A 25,370-nucleotide genomic window follows, 5' to 3' on the forward strand; every position below is an offset into this window, starting at 1 on the left:
CTTAATGCCAAGTAATGCAACTAGAGAAGAGGAACAGAGGCTTGCAAAAAAACCGCTGGAGCAAATCTTTGATTTGAGAAGTATCCAATAGCTAGTTTTTTGGTGATCTACATGTGTAGTATACCTCTGGTGTAAATACTTGTTAGGATGAAAGAGAAAGCAAGCATTAAAGATGGGTAGTCCATTCATCCTTCATTAACTGGGTTACATACCAATCAGGTTGTAGTTATAATTTTATTTAAAATGAATTCTTATATCCCTAAGTGTGTCAATTTTAATGAGAGAGCTGGAGCTTTCCAGCAAGAATATTTTATTTTATTAAATCTCTATTTATTTATTTATTTATTTATTTACTTATTTATTTATTTAGAGAAACAGAGAGAGCAAGCGAGCATGAACAGGGAAGGGGCAGAGGGGAAGGGGGAACAGAGGATTTGAAGTCGGCTCCTCGCTGACAGCAGACAGCCTGATGAGGGGCTTGAACTCATGAACTGCAAGATCAGGACCCAAGTCAGATGCTTAACTGAGTGAGTCACCCGGGCACCCCAAGAATATTTTATTATATTGAATCCCAAAGGAAAAGGAAGCTTTTCCTTTGTAATCTGCCTGGATTTTTTTGGCATCATATCCTATGTTCACATATCTTTCTTTATACAACTAAATACAGTTCTCTTCCCCTCACTGCCCCCACAGAAAGAGAAATCTGATTGTACATTCTATTAATAATACCAAGAATACAAAAATAGTCTCTAAATATGACTTTCCAAAAAAAGGAAACCTATGGAGCATTACTAAATACAAGTCAAAACAGCATCAAATAGCAAGAAGTTTACACTGGCCTCCATAGCTTAAAGTAAAAATACAAAAAAGAGAGTTCAATGGAGAAGTCATTCAATTTCTATTATCCTTAACTGTGGATAAGACACACAATTCTCTTCATTAAGTTACTTTTCTATGCTTTACTACAGTTCCCAGCTTTCGCAAATGAAAGGACTGACCAGGGTTATGTAGAATAAGACAACAGAAGGAATTCAAAATGTGTGAGTAAACAAACAAATGGAAAGTATTTGAGAGTAACTGTGAATTTCTCCCATATGTTCTCCAAATCTACAATTTCTTTTCTATACAGCCTACAAGGTGATAACCTGCTTAGGAACTCTTCTATGGCTTCCTTCAGTACTTCCAAGAAAATCTTACTTCTCCACAGGTTCTTCTTTTTTTTTTAATTTTTTAATGTCTATTTTTAATCTTTATTTATTTTTGAGAGAGAGACAGAGTGTGAGCAGGGGAGGAGGAGGAGAGAGAGAGAGAGAGAGACACACACACACAGACACAGAATCCGAAGCAGGCTCCAGGCCCCGAGCTTGAACTCATGAACCATGAGATCATAATCTGAGCCGAAAAGTCGGACACTCAACCGACTGAGCCACCCCGTCGCCCCTCCACAGGTTCTTAAAGACCTTACGGGATCAGGCCTCTGTTAGCTTTTCCAAATTTATTTTGATACCTCTCCTTTCATCACTTATGGTTGTGGATGCTCTCCTCACCTTCCGTTTCTTTAAAAGCATGAAAGTTGTTTCCACTTCAGGATTTGCACACTCTCTACCTGATTTCTCATTATTCCAATCTCAAATGCCCCCTTTTCAGAGAGATCTTGTCAACCCCAAATGTAAGTTAGGTTATTCCTTTTCATAGCACCCAGTTCTTTTCCATTTCAGTTGAAAACTGTGGTCCCTGTCGTGTATTCACCTGTGGGCTTACTCGATAAATGCCTATGGCCTTTACTATGAGGTCAGTGACCATGTGTTTTCTCTAGCACTACATAGGAAGTACCTGATCAATAACAATCTAAATGAAAAAGAGTAAAGAAAATAAGAACTTACAGTTATACCTAAAGACCTGATAGAATATAAACTGAGTTCATGCTAAATATAATCAAAATAGATTTTATTTTGTTGTTTTGAACCAGGATTCACAACACTAATGTAACTTATGGCTTGAATCTTTCTGGAAATCATGATGATTAGCAAACTGTATTTCTATTTACACTGCACTCTATGCATTAAAACACCTTTTGATATATTTAAAATCCTTAAGAGAGGCAGTTAAATAAACAGACCATTAAGTTGAGGACAATTACTGCACATACAAATTACTAATTTGCCAGCTAAAGATGTTTTATCTGGCCAATTCCCATTAAATGCAACACAGCAAATCAATTTCCTGATTATAAAGCTGTAATATTTTTATATATCAAGTTATATCATGAGTGTCTTTTGAAAATGTTGGGAAATACTTTATCTAAAGGATTATTTGATGGCTGGCCAAAAAGAAAAAAAGTTGAAATGCTTCCCAATTGATTAATTTGGGAGGCCACTGTAAAGAGGCTAGTACTCATGAATTATTTTGAAGAGATAATTTAAGTTTCCTTTTGGCAAAAATGGAACAACATTCTGTTACGTTTGAGGGTTTCTTTTGATATAAAATGTGTGCTAACAAGAAGGATTTACATCTTGAAGCATTCATTTTTTTAAAACCGTTTGTTTATTTATTTATTGAGAGAGAGGCAGAGAGAGAGAGAAGACAGAGAATCCCAAGCAGGTTTTGCACGGTCAGCACAGAGCCCAATGTGGGGCACGATTCCATGAAGTGAACTGTGAGATCATGATGTGAACTGTACTCAAGAGTTGGACACTGAAGTATTCATTTTTAAATTGTTCATTCATTTAAAATAAATGATTTGTTCCTGTAGCCCCCAGGTGCAGCATATTGTCTTTAAATGCTAAGGTACCAAGCAATGCCCTAACACACCCATAAAAACAGCAAGTTTATCTTTAAAGGCGACTTGCCTTGTATCTACTTAGGGTAGTCAACTGACAGCTGCCCAAGGCCTCAGGTGGCAGAGACTACCCTCACTCAAATTTGAAAGTAGACTATCCAGTGACCAGGATACCCAGACGGTAAGAAGCCGAGTCCTTCCCTTTTCCTTTTTTAGCATCAACATCAGGGAATATCAGCAAATGTCTTGCTAACCATGTCCATACCCTTCAGGACCTAGGGGAGGAGAATACTGGCAAGAATGGCAGCTATAAGCCTCTGAACCTTGATTTTTTTCTGTATTACTCTAATTGCTTTCCAGTATTATTAAAGGCAGAAGCAGAACTTCAGATTTAAAGAACATGGAGCCTACTTAGCTCTGTTCTTCACTTTGGTAGGAACCCCCAAAAATGTGTTCATTAAAGATGTGCTGTTACAGCTGACTAGGCAATAGCTACATTTCTATAAGCAAATAAGTTTATGCATACAGGAGAATATTCCCAAACCAGGACAAGGTAAGAGAGTAAGCGGTGGTATGTTAGAGCAGTTTGATGCCCTATTTCTAAAAACAGTTGGGGACACCTGGCTGGCCTGGTCCGTGCAGCATTCAACCCTTGATCTCAGGGTTGAAAGTTCAAGCCCCATCCCATGTTGGGTGTACAGATTACATAAAAATAAAATCTTAAAAAGAATAATAAAAACAATTGGATTTACAATGACTTTTGGCAATTTTAAAAATAAGTCATAATAAACAAAACCCAGAAGTATCTAGTAAGTTAACAAAAGGAAATAGTTCATGAATTAATGCTGTGTATTTCTGAGTTGCTTCAGTTTAAAATTTTGTTAATTTCTTAGAAATTTGGTAATGAGGAATAACTTTACTGCAAAACAAAATATGAAAGAGTTTCTAACAAGGGAAAAATACAATATTTAGTTTTTCTTTTTTAACATAAGTGTTCAGCTATAACAATTGAAGTTTGTTATACAACAGTAACAATGTACTATATTTTTGTGTATAAAATTGTCATCTCAGAAGTCTTTCAGGAAGGGTTGTTTGAGGACTGGTACTGGTATATGATAAAGTTATCATTCTTTGGAGAAATGAGAAAAACTAAGGACAAGAGTAGTGGGCTTAATGATTTTAAAGGTTTCCCTTCCATTTGGACATTATGTCCTTTCTATTTTTGTTAAAATACACATTGTTGTGAAAAAGAAAACTTATGTAAAAAATTGTAACAGGCACTAATGTCAAAAAATTTTTTTGAAGTAATTTCAAAACTTAAATTGGTAGCCTCTTCTTGTTCTTTCCTTTTTGGGGAAATTTGACCCTAAAAAAAAAAAAAGTTTTAGTACTAAGCTTTAGATTTAGACATAAATGCAATCAACCCACACCTTAGTTACCTTAAGTTTAATTCACCCGAACCCATGGGTTTAAATAGTATTTTGGTCTTTTGTCTTCCAGTCTTTTTTTTTTTTTTAAGTTTATTTATTTTTGACAGGCAGAGAGAGAGTAAGTGTGAGCCTGGGAGAGACAGAGAGAGAGGGAGACACAGAATCAGAAGTGGACTCCAGGCTCTGAGCTGTCAGCACAGAGCCCGACGCAGGGCTTGAACTCACGAACTGAGATCATGACCTGAGCCGAAGTCAGACACTCAACTGAGCCACCCAGGCGCCCCTGTCTTCCAGTCTTTTTATCTCAATCATACCCGTGGCTTTAACTACTTCTTACACAGTAACAAGGCCTAAATCTAAAAACTTAAATCTTTAGCACAGACATCTCCCCTAAGCTACAGACCCTGCACATTTCCATCTGTATAGCCCTCTCCTCCCTTTCCCTTTCTTCATTCCTCTCGTTCAATCAAGGCCCATCATCTCCTATGTATCTCTCTCCACTCCCTCAGCCACATCTTCGCTCAATCACTTTAAAAAAATTTTTTTAATGTTTATTTTTTTAATGTTTATTTACTGGGAGAGGGGAGAGAGAGAGAGAGAGAGAGAGAGAGAGAGAGAGAGAGAGAGAGAGAGGCAGGCGGGGAGGGGGAGGTGGGGACGGACAGAGAGGGAGACACAGAATCCGAAGCAAGCTCCAGGCTCTGAGCTGTCAGCACAGAGCCTGATGTGCGGCTCAAACTCACAAAGGGTGAGATCATGACCTGAGCTGATGTCAGACGCCAACAGACTGAGCCACCTAGGTGCCCCTTTGCTCAATCACTTTTCATTTAACATTAGAAAATCACTCACTAAAATCTATCTCATATCCCTCTAATCCACACTCTATACTGATGCCAGGTGATGTTACTTTTTTGTTTAACATCTTTCAATGGGCCCTACAAGCCTTCTTGAATAAATTCTTTAGTATGTCATACAGCATTTCCTCATCCTGTTTTCCCAGTCTCTAGCCTTATGTCTGAGCATTTCCCTATTCATCCGTTCTACTGAACATCATACTATTCCTTAATGACAGACCTGTTCTTTCTTCCCTCTATGCCTTTGTGCATACTGTTTCTTTTCTGTTGGCTGATTCCACCCCCCGACCCCACCAACTCAATCACTTCCCCTACAAATAAATGAAACAACTTTTACTGTTTTAAAGCCCCTGTTTAAGTTTTACTCCTTTCCCTAGGGGGAAAAAATCTCCCTTGAACAATGTTCATGCTGACAGATAGATTCTCTTCGGTGAAACTTTCTGAGTGTGCATATGCATGTATCAAGTCATGAAGCAAAATGTCTTTCTTATGTATTCTAACAAAAAAATTGAAAACCATTACCCTAGAGGATTATACCTGAATGTCCTTAATGTATAATTTTAAAAAGTTATTCTCACTCTTAATAACTTTACTGCCCTAAATCTTTATTAATAAAAAGCAACATTAAAATCTGTTAAAAAGCTCTGAACAAAATGTACTTGTAGTACATTTCATTTCCGCTATAAGCTTGCCCAAACCAGTTACCAAATAACTGATATGCAGAGAATATATACCTTTGGGGGTGGGGATGGCTAAGCTACAGAGTAAAAAATTAAAGTATCTAGGTCACAGTCAGTGGATAGTATTTTTGGGAAAGGTTTATTAGAGGAATTATTTCCATTGATTTTAACTTAAAAACACATTTAAGAACAATCTAAATTCAGAAGCATAACAAGTTTAGTGCAAGTGATAAAATGATAATGTCTTCTATTTTTGTTCCTAGAGGCATTCTTGTTTCACTCTGGGTTTGTTGAGATGAGAACATATACTTGCTTACTACACCAAGTTAATGAGGTTATTTTCAACCCCCTTTCTTCTTCACCCTGACCTATACTAAGCATATACTTATTACCCTAATCCTATTCTTTTAATGTGACTACCTCTTAAAAATAAATGTTTCATAATCTAAGACAACCATAATGTTTGAATTTCTTTAGCAGTATGTATTTTTAAGAGTAAAGACCTCTATTGCCAGTTCTTTTTGTTGTCATTATTTATTTTGAGAGAGTGAAAGCACAAGCAGGGCAGAGGGACAGAGAGAGGACAGAGAATCCCCAAGGAGGCTCTGCGCTGCCAGCACGGAGCCCTAAGCAGGGCTTGATCCCACGAACAGTGAGATCATGATCCGAGCTGAAATCAAGAGTTGGATGCCTAACCTACCGAGCCACCCAAGTGCCAATTCTAATAACGCATCCTTAGATACTACGAGAAGCTTCATGGAAGAAAACTGAAAATAAAGTCATAGCTAGAATATTGTTTGTGTCCTAATGATTTTCCAAAGGCCACGGTTTAACAATATAACATAAGCTACATATTTGTGCTTTTATACAGTCAGTTTTAGCAATGTTGTAGAAAGGAAAAAAAAGGAGCACAGGGAAAATGTAACCAAATGTAATCAGATTTCATCCAAATTCTCCCTGAATTTCTGTGTCATTTATACCATTTAGCAGCTTCAATTCTTTCCAAGTGCAAGAGGATACATACCCACTGCCTCCATCACAAAGATGGTACGTGGTGATCAATGAGCTAATGCCTGTAATACAATTTGAAGCTCTAGCACAAAGACATTATAAATACAAAACACTTTCTCAACCAAGCTGAGAGGATTTTCACATATAAAAAGGGTTACAGGTAGTTTACAAATGAATGTATGTTAATAAAATATATTATGACACTGACTTGTTCTTCCCATTTGTATTTCAGAATAGGTGGGATAAAATTTATCAGCTGGTGAGACAGATAATTACATGGTGATAAATGCTATGAAACTAGAGTACAGAGTGCCATATGAGAACCAGGTGGGGGCAAGAGGTAGGTGTTTTCACTTGTTATCTCCTCTCATCTTAATAATACTTTTCTCAGGTTATCATCCTTTGATACAGGAGGGAATCAAGGCTTCAGTTAATTTGTCCAAGTTCACACAACTTATTAAGTGGCAGAACCAGGGATACATGTTTAACCTGAAGACTATATTCTGTCCATTCTTCCAAGATTTTGCTAGTATCTGCATGGCTATTGCCCTGGCTGCACATTTCTGCTCGTGCTCCCCTTCTCAGTGAAGCTTACCCTAACCACCTTATTTAATGTGTCAAACTGCCTCCTTTTGATTTCTCCTTACCTTTCACTACTTTTTCTTTAGAAGTACTTATCACTTTCTAAATATTAGATATTTAAAAATTTTTGTATATTCCCTATGGTCCTCTGCTAGGTGGCAAGCCCTAGGAAGCTAGGGATCTTTGCTTGTTTACAGATGTACCCCCAAAATCTGTAATAGAAACTAATACACAACAGACACTAACCTAATTTCCCTTTACCACTTTTCACCTTTCACTGTATCCAAGAACTTGTGTAACCATTCTCACTTCCAATTCTAGGGAAAACAAAATAGTTAAGAGCTATATCTGAGCCAAATTAACATTAAAATAATATTTAAATTTAGTCTAAAATTGTTTAAAAATTAGGGTCATAAATAACCATTAAAAAAATTCTAGCCCAAATACAAAGTGATGAAAACACATGTAAAACAAACCAAAGTGTGTAGGGTGTAAATGACGATGAAAGATCAGTATTTAATGAATGCCTGCTCACTTTCTATGATGCTTCAGAAGCTTAATGTAAGACAGAATGGAACATGGGAATTAGAGTACTCTACAGCAGTGGTTCCCAAAACTTAAGAATTTCAAAAACCAGTTAAATTTTTATTTTTTATTTAAAAAAATTTTTTAATGTTTAATTTATTCTTGAGAGAGAGAGAGAGAGAGAGAGAGACAGACAGACAGACAGAGCATGAGCAGGGGAGGGGCAGAGAGGGAGACACAGAATCCGAAGCTGACTCCAGGCTGTGAACTGTCAGCACAGAGCCCAACGCAAGGCTTGAACCCACGAAACTGTGAGATCGTGACCTGAGCCAAAGTTGGATGTCAACCGACTGAGCCACCCAGGCACCCCTAAATTTTTTAAAAGTTGGAATGGTAGAGTTCCCAAATTTTAATTTTGCCACAAAAGTTATTAAAAACTAAATACAATCTACTATCACTCATTTCATCAGAACACATTAGCATAAGCAATGACATAATTTCACTATGGAGAGTAGTGATTTTATTGAGTAAATTTAGGTTCACAAACACCTCATATAAAAATAGTCCCATGTGAATTTAAGATTTAAATATGGAGATGTAAAACTTTAAAAAGGTGTATTAGAATATTTATAACCTCAGGATAGAAAATAATTCCTTTTAAGAGAAAAGGCACAATCATAAAAAAAAATATTTGGGGGCTCCTCCTGGTTGGCTCAGTTGGTAGACCATGGGGTCGCTGAGTTGAGTTCCAGCCCAACGTCAGGTGTAGAGATTACTTAAATAAATAAATCTTTTTTAAAAAATAATATATTTGACTAGAATTAAGAATGTTTAGTCACAGGGGCGCCTGGGTGACTGTCGGTTAAGCGTCTGACCCCCGGTTTCAGTTCAGGTCATGATCTCACGGCTTTCGTGGGTTCCAGTCCCGCATCAGGCTCTGTGCTGACAGTAGGAGCCTACTGGGGATTTTCTCTCTCCCTCTAAGTAAATAAATAAAACTTAAAAAACCCAAGTAAACAATTCACAGAAAAGGAACATGAATGGAAAAAAAAAATGGCCAAAAAATAAATGAAAGTGTTCTCAACTACAGGACTAACTGGTGACATGCAAACGAAAACTGTAGTGGGGTACCTCTTCATATACTCCTCAGAATGGCAAACCATAAGGAGTCTAATAAAGTTATCTGGAAGGTGAGAATATAGACCCTCTCATCCATTACTGATAGAAACACTTGAGAGAAAACTGGTAGTTATCCAATAAAGTTGAAGCTACTCCTACCCTTTGTTCTAGCACTCTACCATTAGATTTACATCTCAGGGCAATCTTCCTCAATGGGGGCTTTTTAGTTGTTTAACAAATGGGGGGCACTACTGAACAGCTGCCAGGGACACCAGGCACTCTTGGTGCATACAGATAATAATGCTGCCCCATGTCTTGTGACTTTTGAATATTCTGCTTGACACTCATTTAAGGGGATGAGGAGGGGGTGGGGGAAATAAGGTCAGATATTTATAAACAGGACTTAACACAAAGTATATTTGTATTGCTTTAACATGGATGAAGATTTTAAAGAATGTGACCAGTATATAAAGAGAGAAGACCGCACTTTTATTTTTGTCCAAACTTTACCAAAAATAGTTACTTCAGAAACTCATTTATCAATGATAGTGCCACCATCGGTACTTAATCCCATTCAACACACCTATCGTAATTTGCATCAGCAGCTTACTCTATTCATGGTGATACTAACATGGATGCAAAGTATCTGGGTACTACTGTTTCTTCTAGCAGTGCTTCTTGGACTTTAACATGCAAACAAATCACCTGGGAATCTTGTTAAAATTCAGCATCAGTCAGTAGGGTAGGGTCTGAAATTCTGATTTCTAACAAGCTCCCAGAAAGCTGATTTGCTAGTCTACTATCACCCTCAGTAGCAAGATTAGAGTGTGGTTTGGTCTGAGCATTTACACAGTGAAATATACTACTTTGTTATAAGTTCTCATATTTTAGTAAGAGCATTACTTTAAAATATAATGTAAAATTTACTACAAGTTTTAATGTTACTAATAAGTTTGTAAAGTCATTTAAATTTTAAATGAGTGTATTATTTTGAATTTCATTTTAGGGCAGTATTGGGAAAGCTATAAAATATTTTTTTTAATTTTTTTATTTATTATTTTTGAAAAAGAGAGTGAGCAGGTGTGCAAGTGTGGGGGAGGGGCACAGCAGAAGGGGACCGAGGATCTGAAGCAGGCTCTGCACTGACAGCAGAGAGTCTGATGCAGGGCTTGACCTCAGGAACCTTGAGATCATGACCTGAGCTGACGTCAGGTGCCTAACTGACTGAGCCACCTAGGCACCTCAAGCTATAATATACTTTTATAAAAATGGGAGACAGGCTCAAGAACCACTGCCCTAGAGGAAGTCTTGCACGTGAACCCAAGTAAACATATACAAGAATATTCCCTACGTCAGTGTTTAATAAGCAGTTGGAAAAAACTAAAATGACCAAAGGAATGTGACAGCCACATAATGGAACACATACCATTACCGCAGTAAAAATAAACTAGAGTAACCTGAATAAACATAGATAAATCTTGGAAAATTGAGTTTAGAAAACAAACTACAAATACAAACATATTTAAATAGTCTTAATCAAAGAAATATTATATACGTTCATGGACATAAAGGCATGTAGTGAAGTACAAACATAGGAAGGATATATTTTAATTTCCGGTCAGTGGCTGGGAGTGGGGGAAAGAGGAAGGAGGATTTAAGAGGGGTGTACAGAGTACAAAGAAAGCTTCGTTTCATTTTGTATTTCTTTCTTCAACTGAGTAATGAGTGCATGAATATTCATGATATCATATGTTGCCAATACTTAAAACTGCTGTGCTATTTCTCATTTCATCCGAATTGGCAAAAACTGTTGGGTCCAGACAGCTGTTTGGAAAACACTACTCCAAAGCAAAGAATTCAGGGCTAGAAGTCAGAAAACCCAGGTTCAAGTCTCAGTTCTGCTTCTTAAAAATTATGTAGCTTTAGGCAATTCAAAGAATTAACTTCTCTGGGCTTTATCTGTAAAAATGTCATAAAACATCACTTGTCCTCCCCAACTCACAAGGCTGAGCTTGAAAGGTATAAACACAGAGCAATGTATACGAGAATTTTTTAACAAGGTAGGAAAAGAAGTAATTTTTGAGAATGAAGAACAAAACCTTGGATATATTAGAAATAAAATCTACCAGTAAATAAACCAACAAAGCAAGAAATTTGTCACCATGTTCTTGTCATTACTGATTCTAAAGATATTAACACCAATCTTAACAAGGAAGCAATTGAGTTATCAATTCTTAGATGATGGCACAAGGGTAGACAGTCTCCCTATTACAATTCTATTTCTTTAGGCTAATTCTTCAAGGATACCGAAATAAGAGAACTGCATTAAAAAGTACTCTTATTAAACTAAAACAATTAATGCCATAAAACCAAAGTAACTTGGTTCTCGTTGCCCTCTCTACAAAGTGAGCAGGTGGCACATTGATTAGCCTTATATCACAGATGGAGAAACTGATTCAGATGTGGGATAGCTTGCTTGTCCTAAACCAATTCAGTGACAGAACTTAGAACAGACACTAATTGCCCAGTACTTCTGTGTTCATTAAGTTACCAAAAACATTATTTTGCCATGATGACTTATGATAATTCTGTTTGTCACAGGATACAGAAAATTCTTTGTCAGATACCACTGCATCCATATTTCAAAATAGGCAAAGATATTCAAGGAAACAAGCCACTTACCCAGTACAGTCCTGCACAGCAAGGGACAAAATTAAAACTGCCTAGCCTGCTACAAATCTAATCCTATCCTTCCCAATTAACCTTATTAATACCAGAGTAGGAGAAAAGAGAGGTCAAAATATGGGTGCGGGTGCTATTCATTACCTCATGGACCTCCAATAATACAGCAACTATTTTACAACAGGGATTTTATTTCCTTTGTAAATAGGAACATGGCTATCTCCACTGTTCTTTAAGCCCCCACCTCTATTCTCACAATAAAAATTAACCAACAAGCAAAGACTTAGGCTTAATTATGAATATTAAAATACTGATTACAATTAGATACTAGATATGTTACACAAATCAGTTTATGCTATCAACGTATAAAAGAGACAAACTATGGAGAAAAGTTCATTTTTTGTTAAGTTTTCCTGTTAACGTAAGGAGATACTATTACAACATGTACCTGATTTTTTTACTCAGACACATTAGGCAGTTCCAAATGCTGACACAAGCTCTCCAAAATTCTTTCTATTGGAGCCTTAGGAAAAAAAAAATCAATGAATCATCTTGCGCATCAAGTATTATATACACATATACTACGAAAGATATTAAAACAGAAAAATACCTTTTCATAAACAGCCAAATTTAAAGGTCACCCTCTCTGTATTCCGTTACTCCTCTTTTTTGCTTATCAAACCCACCTCACGCAGACTGAAATCAAAGCACCGTGAAAAAAAAAAAAAAAATCCAACCGTGTTCTGGCATTGGCAGAAATCTCCCCAAGGATCAGAGCTCTTAACTTCTTTATTTTTTTAAAACAAGAAGCGAGGGTTAAACTCACTCATCTTTAAAAAAAAAAAAAAAAAAAAAAAAAGCCTTCAAAACCGTACACTGTAACTCGACAGAACTTTCGTTTCAGGGTTAAAAAAAAAAAAAAAATCCAAACAAAACCTCTCATTTTCCAACTCAAAGCAATTACTGATGAGCCTACCCTAGGGCTCGAAAACAGAATTCGGAACAGTTCAAGCTGAGCCACCTAGAGAAAAAGAACCCTACGACGGCCCGCCGGGAACACACAAATCTTCGAGAACGGGGCCGATTCGATCTCAGATCGAGGCTGGCACACACACGAGGACATTCAGGAGAAAGCTTACAGGCATCGCCAACCTCACAGGGAGACGGGGAGGAGAACGTGAACCTGACCCTATCTTGCGGTCCGCAGGGAGACCAGCAAAGCAAGCGAAACGAGACCCTTTTCTGCAAGGAGGACCCAAGACCTTTCCCGGTCTGTCTGTCCGTGTCTCTCCCGCCCCCAGACCCCCGCAGCCTCTCCGATCGCAGGGACTCTCCTACCGCTCTCGCTCCCGGAACCACCGGAGAAGCCTCTCAAAACCAGAGCCGATCCGAAGTGGCTTCCCCGCCTTTCGCCGGCGCCGAGAGAGGTCCCGGTCGCCAACAACAAAGACGCCTCCCGCTCCCCTCCCCCCTCCCGGCCCGGGCTCGGCCCTCCCGCGCTGCGGCTCCGGGCCTAGCGCCCCCTCCCCGAGCCCGGCCGCAGCGCCCGGCCCGCCGCGGCCCCACGCACCTGCACCTGAGGGGCCGCGGCCAAGGTGTCGGGAAGAAAGGGCCGGCAGAGAGCCTGTGCGGACGCGCTGTCCTCCACAAGGTGCGACCCACGCTGCTGCCGCCGCCACCGCCGGACTCTCCCGGCCTGCGGGCGGGCGCGGCAGAAGAGGGGGGGACGAGGGCTGCAGCCCCCGGCGCCGGGACGAGGAGGGACGGCGGCGCCCAAAGGGGCCGGCTCGCGCTCTGGAGTCTCGCCTCGCGCCGGCCCAGCTCCCGCACACGGGCTCGCGTTCTGCTGACTAACGGCCCCGGCGCGAGGCTCTGGAGCGGCCGCCGCCGTCGGCTGCTCTCGGGCCTCACGTCCCGCGCGGCCGTGGTCGCAGCCGCCGCCGCCACCTCCCTTTCTGGCACTGCAGACACCACCCAGACCCAGCGAGGTCTTTCTTCTCTTTAATCCTCCCTTCTTCGCTCCTCCTCAGCCTGCCACCGCGGGGCTACGTCTGGTGGCGGGAGGAAGGCTGGAAGGGAACCGAGGGGGGCGAGCAGAAGCCTCGCTAAAGCAGGAGTTGGTCACTGACTGGAGGGAGATGCCAAGCTGACCCGGGCTCCAGCCTCCAAGCGGGCTGGGGGAGGGACGCAGCCCAGCTTTGCCGGGCTTCCGCCAATCACAAGCCGCACAGCGGAGTCGGGCTCCGGGAGAGGCTGAGCTTAGTCGGCAGGAGGCGGGGATTGCGGAAAAGAAGAGCCAATAGAAGCAAAAGCTCTCCGCCTCTCCGCCCTGATGGACTGCCATGTTCGGACCAATGGGGGAATAGTCGCTTCGAAGGAAGCGGGATTCAGATGCCAGGTTTGAGAGAGAGGTTGCGCGGAGGGGGATGGGTCGAGACTGGTTAGCATGGAAGAACCTTGAGGGTTCTGAGGCACCAGAGGATGTCCTTTGACCGCCTTGATGAGTCACGTGGGCTGACGGGGGCGGGGCGGAAAGGCTGGATAAGTTCCTTCCGGGTCAGTGACAGAAGCGTGGACTCCGCTGAGTAGTTGTTGGCGTCTTGGTCAGCTCCGCGTCTTCCTCGTATCAACGCGAGGTGATTGTGGTTTCCACGATGAGCTCCCAGAAAGGGAACGTGGCTCGTTCCAGGCCTCAGAGGCACCAGAATACGTTTAGCTTCAAAAATGACAAGTTTGATAAGAGTATTCAGACCAAGGTAGGAACCTGCCTGTTGCACCAAATCTGACTCTAGAAAGGAATGGTTCAGTGGAGGGGAAAGAGGAAATGCGAGGAGTTGGCGCGAGCGATTGTGGACCGCCGCCCAGAGTTAGTTTTGGCTGCAATACAACCTTTTCTAAAATGATTTTCCCACGCCCTTTCTTTGACCAGGACGTGTTATCTCCTCCTAAATATATTTGGCGGTCAACAATTAACCAGTTGCACAGTGAACCTAAAATGCAAGTGGAGAATTGAGTTGTTGAAGGGTTCCCATGTCGATCACATATTTGCAGTGGGAAATGAGGATAATGTCACGAGTGTCTCTCAAAGTTTGCACCAAGTGGGGCGCCTGGGTGGCGCAGTCGGTTAAGCGTCCGACTTCAGCCAGGTCACGATCTCACGGTCCGTGAGTTCGAGCCCCGCGTCAGGCTCTGAGCCCCGCGTCAGGCGCTGGGCTGATGGCTCGGAGCCTGGAGCCTGTTTCCGATTCTGTGTCTCCCTCTCTCTCTCTGCCCCTCCCCCGTTCATGCTCTGTCTCTCTCTGTCCCAAAAATAAATAAATAAATTAAAAAAAAAAAAAAAAAAAAAAAAAAGTTTGCACCAAGTTTATACAACCGCTATTTTTTTTTTTTAATGTTTATTTTTGAGAGACAGAGAGAGCAAGCGAGTGGGGGAGCAGCAGAGAGGAGAGACATAATTCGAAGCAGGCTCCAGGCTCCAACCTGTCAGCACAGAACCAGATGTAGGGCTTGAACTCAAGAACTGTGAGGTCACGACCAGAGCCAAAGTCGGACTCCCAACCGACTGAGCCACCCAAACGCCCACCACTATTTCTTTGTGTAAGCTCCAAGCCCACACGTTTGTAGGAAGAAAGTGAAGGCTTAAGTGCTCTTAGCCCCAAGTGTCCTCACCAACATAATTGGAGCATCTGTTTCTTTTGCAAGATTGTATTGAGGATCAAAGTATTTGGCTAATGTAAAAACGCTTGTTTTGTTGGTTATAAGTCCTTTACTTCTTAAAAAAAATTTTTTAATGCTAATTTATTTTTGAGACAGAGAGATAATGCGTGGGGGAGGGGCAGAGAAAGAGAGAGAGAGAGAGACACACACGTAGACACAATCCTAAGCAGGCTCCAGGCTCCTAGCTGTTAGCACAGAGCCTGACAGGAGGTTGGGGGAGGGGACGGGGCTCGAACTCATGGACCCTGAGGTCATGACCTGAGCAGAAGTCAGAGGCTTAACTGACTGAACAACCCAGCTGCCCCAGTCTTTTACTTATTTAGGAGGATTTTTTGTGACCTGGGAGAAAATTCAGACTTTTTATAGATGCCCAGAGGCCTTGGATTGTACACAACTAATTTGCTGTAGGTATCTCCCTCTTCTCCCATAGCTTTATGGAAAGGAGATAATTGAAGTCATGGGCATCTTGGGTGCGGCCATCATATTAGATAAAACTGATTTCACATAAATGAGAGTTTGGATTTACTAAGTGTGTGGCTTGCGTCATTTAATATTTAATTCTCTGAGCTTTATTTTGTCTCAAATGGAAACTTCCTAGGCTTCTTGTGAGGCTAAACTAAATGATGTAGGTAATTGGTCTGGATCATAGTAAGTGTCTCAACCTTAATTAAGAAAGCAAAGTAAACTGTTCGTGGTCACCTGTGATCTCCTTTCCTTTTTCTCTGTCTTCACTTACTTACCTTGCAGATATTTAATGAGCACCCTCCATGTACAAAGCTATATGTGCATATATTTGCAGTGTTATAAAGAGTTGACTCTGCCTTCAGGGATCATATAGTTTTCTGCATCATTGGACAGCAAGCAAGCACAATAATATATATGATATATATCATTATGATAAATTCTGATGAAATGAAAGATCAGTAAGAAAAGGGGTATTTTTTTTTCATTATTATTTTTTATTTGAGAGAGAGAGAGAGAGAGAGAGAGTATGTGCGGGAGTAGGGGAGAGGGGTAGAGGGAAGAGAGAGTCCCAAGGAGGCTCTACACTCAGCGGAGCCCGATGCAGGGCTCAATCCTATGACCCTCGGATCAGGACCTGTGCCGAAATCAAGAGCTGGTCACTCAACGGACTGAGCCATGCAGGCCTCCCAGGAGGGATAGTTTCAATTGGGTGCTCAATGGACTTCTTTCCCTTACTTAAGTTCAAATTCAGAAAGAAAACCTGAAGCAGCATTTGAGAAGACTTTTGCAAGTTTTTGCTCATTGTTAATAGGTAAACCAGGATAAAAAGCTATGCTATTCCGAGTAGAGGTCTGCCTTGTCCTGTATTTTTGCTGTAAGGTTTTGTACAAGCATTTAATTCTGATTATTTTTCATGAGATGATAAAAAGCAATTTTAGTAAGTATTTAGCTACAGTGTAGCTTACTATACCTCTTGTAAGTATGAGACTTCTTGGACTTGTACTTCTTGTGCTAGCCTTTCTCCCTAGACTCCTTGTACTTTTCTTTGTTCATTTTCCTGATGTTCTCTAACAACCATGTCATTAGATCTTTCCATGAGTCTCAAATTCAGTCACTAAGTTTCATTTTATAATTTTTATCAGTAATTTCTTTGCCTCTTTTAAATCATGAGGAAGTCTCACTTGTCTGTTGATAGAATGAGCAGGTGTTTTGTTATTGGAGAATCTGACAAAAACAGAAGAAATATTTTACTGATGAAAGGCCATTAGGTTGATTGTTCATCTAATGGAGGAGTAATAATTGGCTGTGTTCGTAGCAAATTCTCTTGATCCAGCTATGTGCATCTATCTAAAGCCAAGATTTTGTCAGAAACATCTGACCCTGTCTTCATTCCTATGCTTCATACCAAAAAGCTGCTTGATTCAGTGCCATCCAACAAAAAGGTGGTGAGAGTGCATGGTTGTCTGTAACTCTCCTTAAGGGACTGTAGTGACAATTGCTTATTTGTACCTCATTTGTAAGAGTCCTGCACGATAGCTTCCCTTTTCTGCCAACCGGTTCGTCAAGACTCGACTGGGATTAGAAGTTGAATAATGACAGATGTTTTATTGGGAAGTTTGTCTAAACAAAGGACTCATTCTCGAAAGGACCCAGGTGATAGCTGTCTTCATATGCTTGAACATATTCCAGAACAAGAGAGAAGCTCATTCTGTGGTTTTCTAAATGGCCAAACTTGGACTAAAAGGTCAATGTTACAGAGAGAGATTTCAGCTTAATATGAGAGTTGTCTGATAGGAACATGCACTAGGATTTTGTAACCTACCCTTCCCTGGGATTATTTAAGAGAGGCCTCTATGGCCATTGGTCTGCAGTGTCCTCTCATGACTTGCTGAGATGGAAATAGGTTTAAATCTCTTCTAGTCATTTCATGCTAAAATGTTGATTGTATCAGGACTGCCTTGTGTCCCTGGAAAGGCAGTGATGTTTAATGAAAAGACCATTGATGAAGAAAAAGGATCTACATTTTAGCCTCTGTTGTTTATTTTGCTTTGTGATGTTAGGCAGTTTACCTAGATTTTAATTTGCAAAATGGAGTTAATACTATCTCTTGTCTTATTTGTCTCTCAAGATTGCCATAGGGATCATTACAAAAATGTCTTTACGAAATAATATACAAATACAAACTGAGCATAAAGCAGATGAGAATTTATGTAGACATACTCAAAGCAAATTAATTAGAAAAGAAATACACTTATTGGAGAATACTGAAAATGGAGAAATGTGGATAGTATAAAAGTAAAATTACCTTTTCCCAATCCTATTCCTCTTTAAGTGTAGTCACTGTTAATTTTTTTTTGTTAACAGTTTATATATGTTTTTAGACATCTATGCACAATATGGTATATATGTAATAAAAGAACATTTTTTCTTCCTCATTCAATTAAGGTGGGTATGTCAGAACACAAAAATTAAACTTACTCTTTTTAATGGCTGTATAATATAAATGTAGACTACCTTACTTTCCTGTTAGTAAACGCTTGAGTTATTTTCAGTTTTTCACTATGACAAAGCTGCAGTGAAATTCTTAGATTCACATATGTGTTTCACATTTATTATCTAGCACCAAACACTGTGCTAGATGCTAGAGATATAGGGTTGAACGTAATATAGTTTGGTGGGCGAGATGAAAGCAGTAATCAATCTTTCAAGTATGTTAATAAAAATCACAGTAAGGATGGGGCGCCTGGGTGGCACAGTCGGTTAAGCGTCCGACTTCAGCCAGGTCACGATCTCGCGGTCCGTGAGTTCGAGCCCCGCGTCGGGCTCTGGGCTGACGGCTCGGAGCCTGGAGCCTGTTTCCGATTCTGTGTCTCCCTCTCTCTCTGCCCCTCCCCCGTTCATGCTCTGTCTCTCTCTGTCCCAAAAATAAATAAAAAAAAAAACGTTGAAAAAAAAGAAAAAAAAAAAATCACAGTAAGGATGATGAAGGAAAAGTCTCAGGGAACCTGAGTATCAAGCAGGAAGTCTTGATTAAGTTTGGAGGCTTAAAGAAGGCTTCCCTGAGATCTGACAGATGGATAGCATTTAACTAAATGAAATAGGAAGAGTGTATATCTTTTTGATAAGAATACCATTTGTTTTATATGTGTAGTTAGTGTTGTTTCTACTAGCATTTCCCAAAGTGCCCCAGGATCCTATCTTCTCGATAGGGCAGGAGTTAGTTTCGTGGTCAAATTACTTTGGAAATAAGTATATACCAGATCTCACTGTTAGGGGTCATAGTGTGCATTGGCATACAACACTAAGATGTTTCGCTCTCTAAAAGTTGTTTAGGGGGGCGCCTGGGTGGCCAGTCGGTTAAGCATCCGACTTCGGCTCAGGTCATGATCTCACAGTCTGTGGGTTTGAGCCCCGCGTCGGGCTTTGTGCTGACAGCTCAGAGCCTGGAGCCTGTTTCGGATTCTGTGTCTCCCTCATTCTCTGACCCTCCCTGTTCGTGCTCTCTCTCTCTCGGTCTCAAAAATAAATAAATGTTAAAAAAAATTTAAAAAAAAAAAAAAAGTTGTTTAGGGGCACCAGGCTGGCTCAGTGGGTAGAGTGTGCATCTCTTGATCTCAGGGTTGTGAGTTTGAGCCCAACACTGGTGTAGAGATGACTTAAAAATACAATCTTAAAATAAAGTTATTTAACCAAAACTTGCTTGGTTATGGAACCCTTTGGTTTCCATAATACCTACTGACCTTGAACTTATTTCGGGAGCAAGAAACTCATTTGGGAAACTCTGGTCTTTATCTTGAAGTGGAAAAGGAAAATGAAAATTGGAGGCAAATGAAAATTGGAGGCTATACTCTCTAAATCATTTTGGAAGAAAAGTTTTATTAGTAATAGCTAATATTTGTGTGCTTAAATGTGTTAGCCACTATGCATACTTAATATACATCATCTAATTTTGGTCTTCAAAATGACCCTAAGATAGATGCTATAATTATCCCATTCTGTGTATTGGGAAGTTAGGACTTAGTAGTGATAGTTACATAATTAGCACATGGCTATCCGCTGATTAGGTGCTGTCTCTGTTAGGAGACCTCAAAGGACAAGTAAATCAAAGCCCCTTTTTTGTGTATGTGTGTTGCAGTTGTTTTTAAGTGATCTACACCCAATGTGGGGCTCCAGCGCACTACTCTGAGATCAAGAGTCCGGTGCTCTGTAGACTGAGCCAGCCAGGCACCCCGATGTTGTTTTTTAGTACTGTATTTTTGCGTGTAATAGAAACACTGTGACACCACATTAGGGTCAGAATAGAGATGCGCTTTATTGCTACTGCCCCTAACTACTACCTATTTGAAATGTTCCAGGGGAAGGTCTCTCCTCACAAGGTTTATTTAGCTGACTGTAGTGTGACATAGCACAAGTATGGGCTGCTTGGAGTGGGTCTCATCTTTTCAGCCAGGGCTCTGGCAGAGGTAAGGGTCCTTTCCCTCTCACTGTAATGCCAGTAGAGTCAGATCCTTCAGCTTCTGGTTGGGTGGAAGGCTATCTTAAGTTTAAGGTGGTATGATTACATTTACAGCAGAACAGGATTCTGTGTTTACAAGCACCTTTATTCACAATAGGCAAAGACTGGGAAAAAAAACAAAACACCCAAATATTTATCAGCAGGAGAGTAGATAAATGGATTGTGTCAGTCATCGATTGGGATACTACTTTGTTATTAAAAAAGCACCATCCCTGGGTGGCTCAGTGAGGTAAGCACCTGGCTGTTGATTTTAGGTCAGGTCGTGATCTCATGGTTTGTGGGGTTCAAGACCCTCTTTGGGCCCCTTGCTGATGGCGTGGAGCCTGCTTGGAATTTTCTCTCTCTCTCTCTCTCTCTCTCTCTCTCTCTCTCCCCCTCCCCCTGTCCCATGCGTGCTCTCTCTCTCTCAAAATAAATAAACTTAAAAAACATTTTTTTAAATGGAGCACCTGGGTGGCTCACTCAGTTGAGTGTCCAACTCTTGATTTCAGCTCAGGTCATGATGGCAGGGTTGGGGATTGAGCTCTGCATATGGAGCCTGCTTAAGAGTCACTGTCTCCCTAGGGGCACCTGGGTGGCTCAGTTGGTTAAGCCTTCAACTCTCAGTTTTGGCTCAGGTCATACTCTCAAGGTTCATGAGTTCAAGCCCTATATTGAGCTCTGTGCTGACAGTGTGGAGCCTGCTTGCCATCCTCTCTCTCTCTGTCTCTGTCTCTGTCTCTCTGTCTCTGTCTCGCACTCTTACACTCTCTCTCTGCCCCTCCCACCCCCCAAATAAATAAATAAACCTAAAAAAAAAAAGATTCTCTCTTTTTCCTCTGCCCCTCTCCCCCACTCTCTCTATCAATTAAAAAAAAACAATGAACTACTGATACATGCATCGTTTGCATATATTGCATGCATTGTAGACAAATCTCAGAAATGCGTGGAGGGAAGAACCGGGTGTTTCTTCCATCTACAGAAATCAGAGCAGCAGTTGCCTTCCCTGGTTGGGGGATTGACTGGAAGGGGCTCAGGAGACTGGAATGATGGAAACGTGAGGATCACAAGAGTGAAAACATTTATCAGAGCTCATTGGATTGGACATTAAAATCTGTGCATGACATAAATGTAAATTTTACCTTAATTAAAAATAGATACTACAAAGACTCCTGGGTGGCTCAATCAGTTAAGCATCTGACTCTTTTTTTTTTAAGTCTTTTTTTTTTAACAGTTTGGCTGCTTTTTTTTTTTTTAATTTTTTTTTTTTAACGTTTATTTTTGAGACAGAGAGAGACAGAGCATGAACAGGGGAGGGGCAGAGAGAGAGGGAGACACAGAATCTGAAACAGGCTCCAGGCTCTTAGCGGTCAGCACAGAGCCTGACGCGGGGCTCAAACTCACGGACTGTGAGATCATGACCTGAGCCGAAGTCGGATGCTTAACCGACCGAGCCACCCAGGCGCCCCAAGCATCTGACTCTTGATCCCAGCTCAGGTCATGATCTCATGGTTTCAGGGATCAGACCCCTTGTTCGACTCTGTGCTGGCAGTGTGGAGCCTGCTTGTGATTCTCTCTCTCCCTGTCTCTGCCCCTATCCTGCACACCTGCATGTGCTTTCTCTGTCTCTCAAGATAAATAAACTTAAGAAAAAATAAATACTGCTTTTTCTTTAAAAAATTGATATCATGAGGTTGTATTCTTCCTTGTTTACCTTTTGTTTGGGGAAGGTATAGAAACACTACTTATACCAGTCTTTTAAAAAAAAGAAAATGATTAACTCTTCCAGAAAGAAAACAAAAAAGTTGACCTTCTTATATATTGAATATCTTAGCTGACCACAGGTTAAAATACTTCTAATAATTACATGTTAATATTTTCCCTTTATGTATGAGTGCTAGTCATGACCCTTGAGTTTACTTTTTTCTGTCAGAAAAGTACAGATGATCTTTACAAAGTGGACCTTGTGTATAAGATTACTGAGCCTGGGTATCATTTTTTTGTTAGTTTTACTCTTGGATAGAATCATAATTACTTAGTGTATGAATACATATTAATAAATCACTAAATAATGAATAAAACCTTGCTGTGGAAAAGGATGTCCTGTTATTTGTAAGTCTCATTTTGTCCAGATAGCTTACAATCAAGTGGTATGGGATCTTTGTTCTATTTCCCCTAGCCCAGAGCTATTGCACTGTAGTGCAATATTGCACAGTCCCAGATTGGTTCAGATAATCCCTGGTGTGAGTAATTTCCTTGTGAGTGATCTGGTGCTAGTCACGGGAACAGATGTTATTTCTCAGTCAATAGGTATCAACAATGAAGGGTTAAACAAGTGGTAGCCATTGAACAAATCTGCAGTTGGGCAGATAACACAATCTATGATCCACTGTAGTTTCTAGCTAACCATCTCTGGGACTCTTAGAGATCACCTGGGACTCCCTTTGATCTTTTTCCAAATTAGGAAATGTTCTTTGATAGGTTTCACCAATGCTGTCTATCAGATGGATTTATGTTAAATCTGTCCTCCCCCCAATTGATTTGTTAAATTCAACATGATTTTTCAGTTGACCAGGTGACAATTGACAATCTATGGTATGTTGGGCATTGCGACGTATGTGAGAATCTTATTGCTCAATAAAAGTCATAGTGCTAATGACACTCTTTACTTTTCCTTTGTGGTATTTTCAGTATTTAGAAGTGTTGTGTTTTTGTTATTTACATTTTATTTTCTCTTTTCCCTTTCATACGGGGATATTCCGAATGTCTGTATTCCCATGGTGCTTCCACTTGAAGCCAATAGGGTGATTCTGCATGTTTCTTAAAATGAGGGCTGTAACAATATAATTGGTTTTTTTCTATGTCAGTCATATATTTTAGACATTTCATTTATGTACGGTGATGACCAGAATTGATTTGTCTTGATTTTATCCATTGTATTAGGGGATAGTACTATGCTCACCACTGGATTATGAAGCTTGGTAATTATGTGGACAGCCCTTGCTTCTTCAGAAAGTTGAATACACACTGTTAGAAAAAGTAGTCTCAGAATTCCTCATCCGGGTAAATTAGTTCATCTGAGGGCGAGAAAGTCATAATTTATATGAACTCTCTCCGAAGTGGGACATTCTTCTGTTTAGAGAAGGACTGTCTAGGGAGTGGCGTGCAGTTGGACAAAGAACCTCAGGGCTGACAGTTACAGGCTGTTGTGGTATTTGTTATTTTAAGTTGCCGGAGTCTTTCCACACCTGCACAAGTGTTACTGTGAGGTCACAGGCAGGTAGGTGCGCGGAGAGTCCTGCTTATCCTCGGAACAACCCTGCTCCTGGCTCACGCCATCCTCAACTGTGGTTGCTCTTTTTCTCTCCGCTGACTTTTGTGAAAGGAAGAAATGAAATGAGAAGGGGATAAAGGAAAAGCTGACATGCCTGAGATTCCTTTCTGGGATTTTCCCCTCCAGGCCAACTAGCCCTTGAACGTATTGAACAAATTAAATAAACATTTCTTTTTCTGAACTTCTGAGAGGGGTGCAAGGCTTGCTACATGTAGGTGATTATCATCAGGATTCTTCAGTTGCTAATTTAAACAGAAAGAAAATGTATTGGAAAGATACTGAGCTACTCTCATTAAACTTAGAAAAGGTGTTTATTTTGGTTGATTTTTCGGTGTCCAAGATTCCCAGGTTAGCTGTTATTACTGGGAAATTTATCCTCAATCGGCTCTACACATATCCTAAGCTGACACAGTCTTCCGGTCTTTCAGTGCCCCCTCCCCTCACCCTTCCAGTTGGCCTCCTGGAATCGATAGTTTATTATCATCAAATAGAGACATAGTCTTGAATAAAACTGTTTACTTTCTTGTCCTACCTGACTATTTCCAGGAACTCTGTTTCCTTATAGTCCTTAAGTTATGATGTTTGTTCACCCCACATCTTCAGCCTCACCTCTGCCCCCCGTTTCTCCTGTTTGCTGCTTCAGTTTTTTGTTTTGTTTTGTTTTTTTGCTCGAAACCCCGCCTCTTCTGAAATACACACCGTCAGACTGTTATCCCTTCTGGGTCTGTCATTGCCTCCTAGTTACACCTCCTCATCAGTCCCTGGCTCACGGCCTTTCCACAGTTCCTGTCATCAGACTTAGTGATCACCACATCCACGTGGATCGTCCAACATCTGATCTCTCAGCTTATAGACCACCTTCCACCCACATCAGAAATCTGCTTCCATGGTCCAAACCTTAAACTTTCTCAGTGCTGGGAACTGCTCCACTTACAAACTTTTTAGAAAAATGAATCACCATCTACTTACCTGGTTTCCTTATGTCTCAAATAGTTTTTTAACTCCTTTGGATGCTCCTGTTCACCAGCCTTTCTACTTTTTACTGTACCTCATTCATGTGCTTCTTTCCTTATCTAGCTAGGAGTTCATGTTCTATCAGTATACCTTTTTCTTTTTCTTTTTCTTTTTTTTTTTGTCCATATACCTCAGCTCCCTTATCCTTCTTCCTTCTGTGGTACTTGCCTGATGGGATCCCTGCTTAGAGCCAGTTTTCTATTATTCCACCATCACATCTACCAAACCACCTGCATCAGTACCCGTATACTCTACCTTCCTATGACAGTGGATAAAATGCCTGCCCTTCCCAAAGACTAGGCTCTCCCCTTGTATTCTGGACCTTCGTCCGTCCCTATTGCCTTCCTTCCTAAGGGCGTAAAGGCTTAGGGTGCCTCCGTTGTCCACTTTGTCTTGCATCATCAGTCTTTCCATCTCCAACGGGTTATTTAAATTTCTTAAGAAAAAAAAAACAAAACCCTCCTTAGGTAAAACCCATATTCTTTCCTAGCTTTGCCCTCTTTCTTTCTTCCTCTTTATGGACGAGCTCTTCAACTTCTTACATCCCATTGCTTCCTTCCCTATCCAAATAGCTTTTGTATTCCTCATTCCACTCAAACCACTCATGTCAAGTTGTTGATGTCTGTGTTGCCAAATCCTTGGTTAATAATCCTCTGTCCTCATCTTTCTCAATCACTCAGTAT

General features: G+C 40.6%; 2 protein-coding genes across 9 annotated transcripts in view; one reads left to right on the top strand and one right to left on the bottom strand.

The window, feature by feature from the left end:
- The window catches only part of ABHD17B (abhydrolase domain containing 17B, depalmitoylase), a 53,129-nt gene extending 39,326 nt beyond the window's left edge, over nt 1-13,803 (bottom strand). The window contains exons 1-3 of one of the 6 annotated variants that reach the window (XM_060610066.3): nt 13,233-13,803; nt 12,111-12,185; nt 1,750-1,848 (exon numbers count right to left, since the gene is read on the bottom strand). In XM_060610066.3, coding sequence (XP_060466049.1) covers nt 1,750-1,803 — 54 coding nt within the window. In that variant the 5' untranslated portion in view covers nt 1,804-1,848; nt 12,111-12,185; nt 13,233-13,803. Of the gene's footprint in view, nt 1-1,749; nt 1,849-12,110; nt 12,186-13,000; nt 13,094-13,232 lie in introns of those variants that run through there. The other 5 variants (XM_078436030.1, XM_060610067.3, XM_060610070.2 and 2 more) reach the window with 5 other exon arrangements.
- Nucleotides 13,804-13,921: 118 nt separating this feature from the next.
- CD4H9orf85 (chromosome D4 C9orf85 homolog) overlaps nt 13,922-25,370 on the top strand; it is a 126,088-nt gene continuing 114,639 nt past the window's right edge. Inside the window, exon 1 of one of the 3 annotated variants that reach the window (XM_060610073.3) lies at nt 13,922-14,060. In XM_060610073.3, the coding sequence (XP_060466056.1) occupies nt 13,995-14,060 (66 nt within the window). In that variant the 5' untranslated portion in view covers nt 13,922-13,994. The other 2 variants (XR_009603170.3, XM_060610072.1) reach the window with 2 other exon arrangements.

This window comes from Panthera onca, chromosome D4, assembly GCF_046562875.1.
Source record: "Panthera onca isolate mPanOnc1 chromosome D4, mPanOnc1 haplotype 2, whole genome shotgun sequence".
Taxonomy (NCBI): Eukaryota; Metazoa; Chordata; class Mammalia; order Carnivora; family Felidae; genus Panthera; species Panthera onca.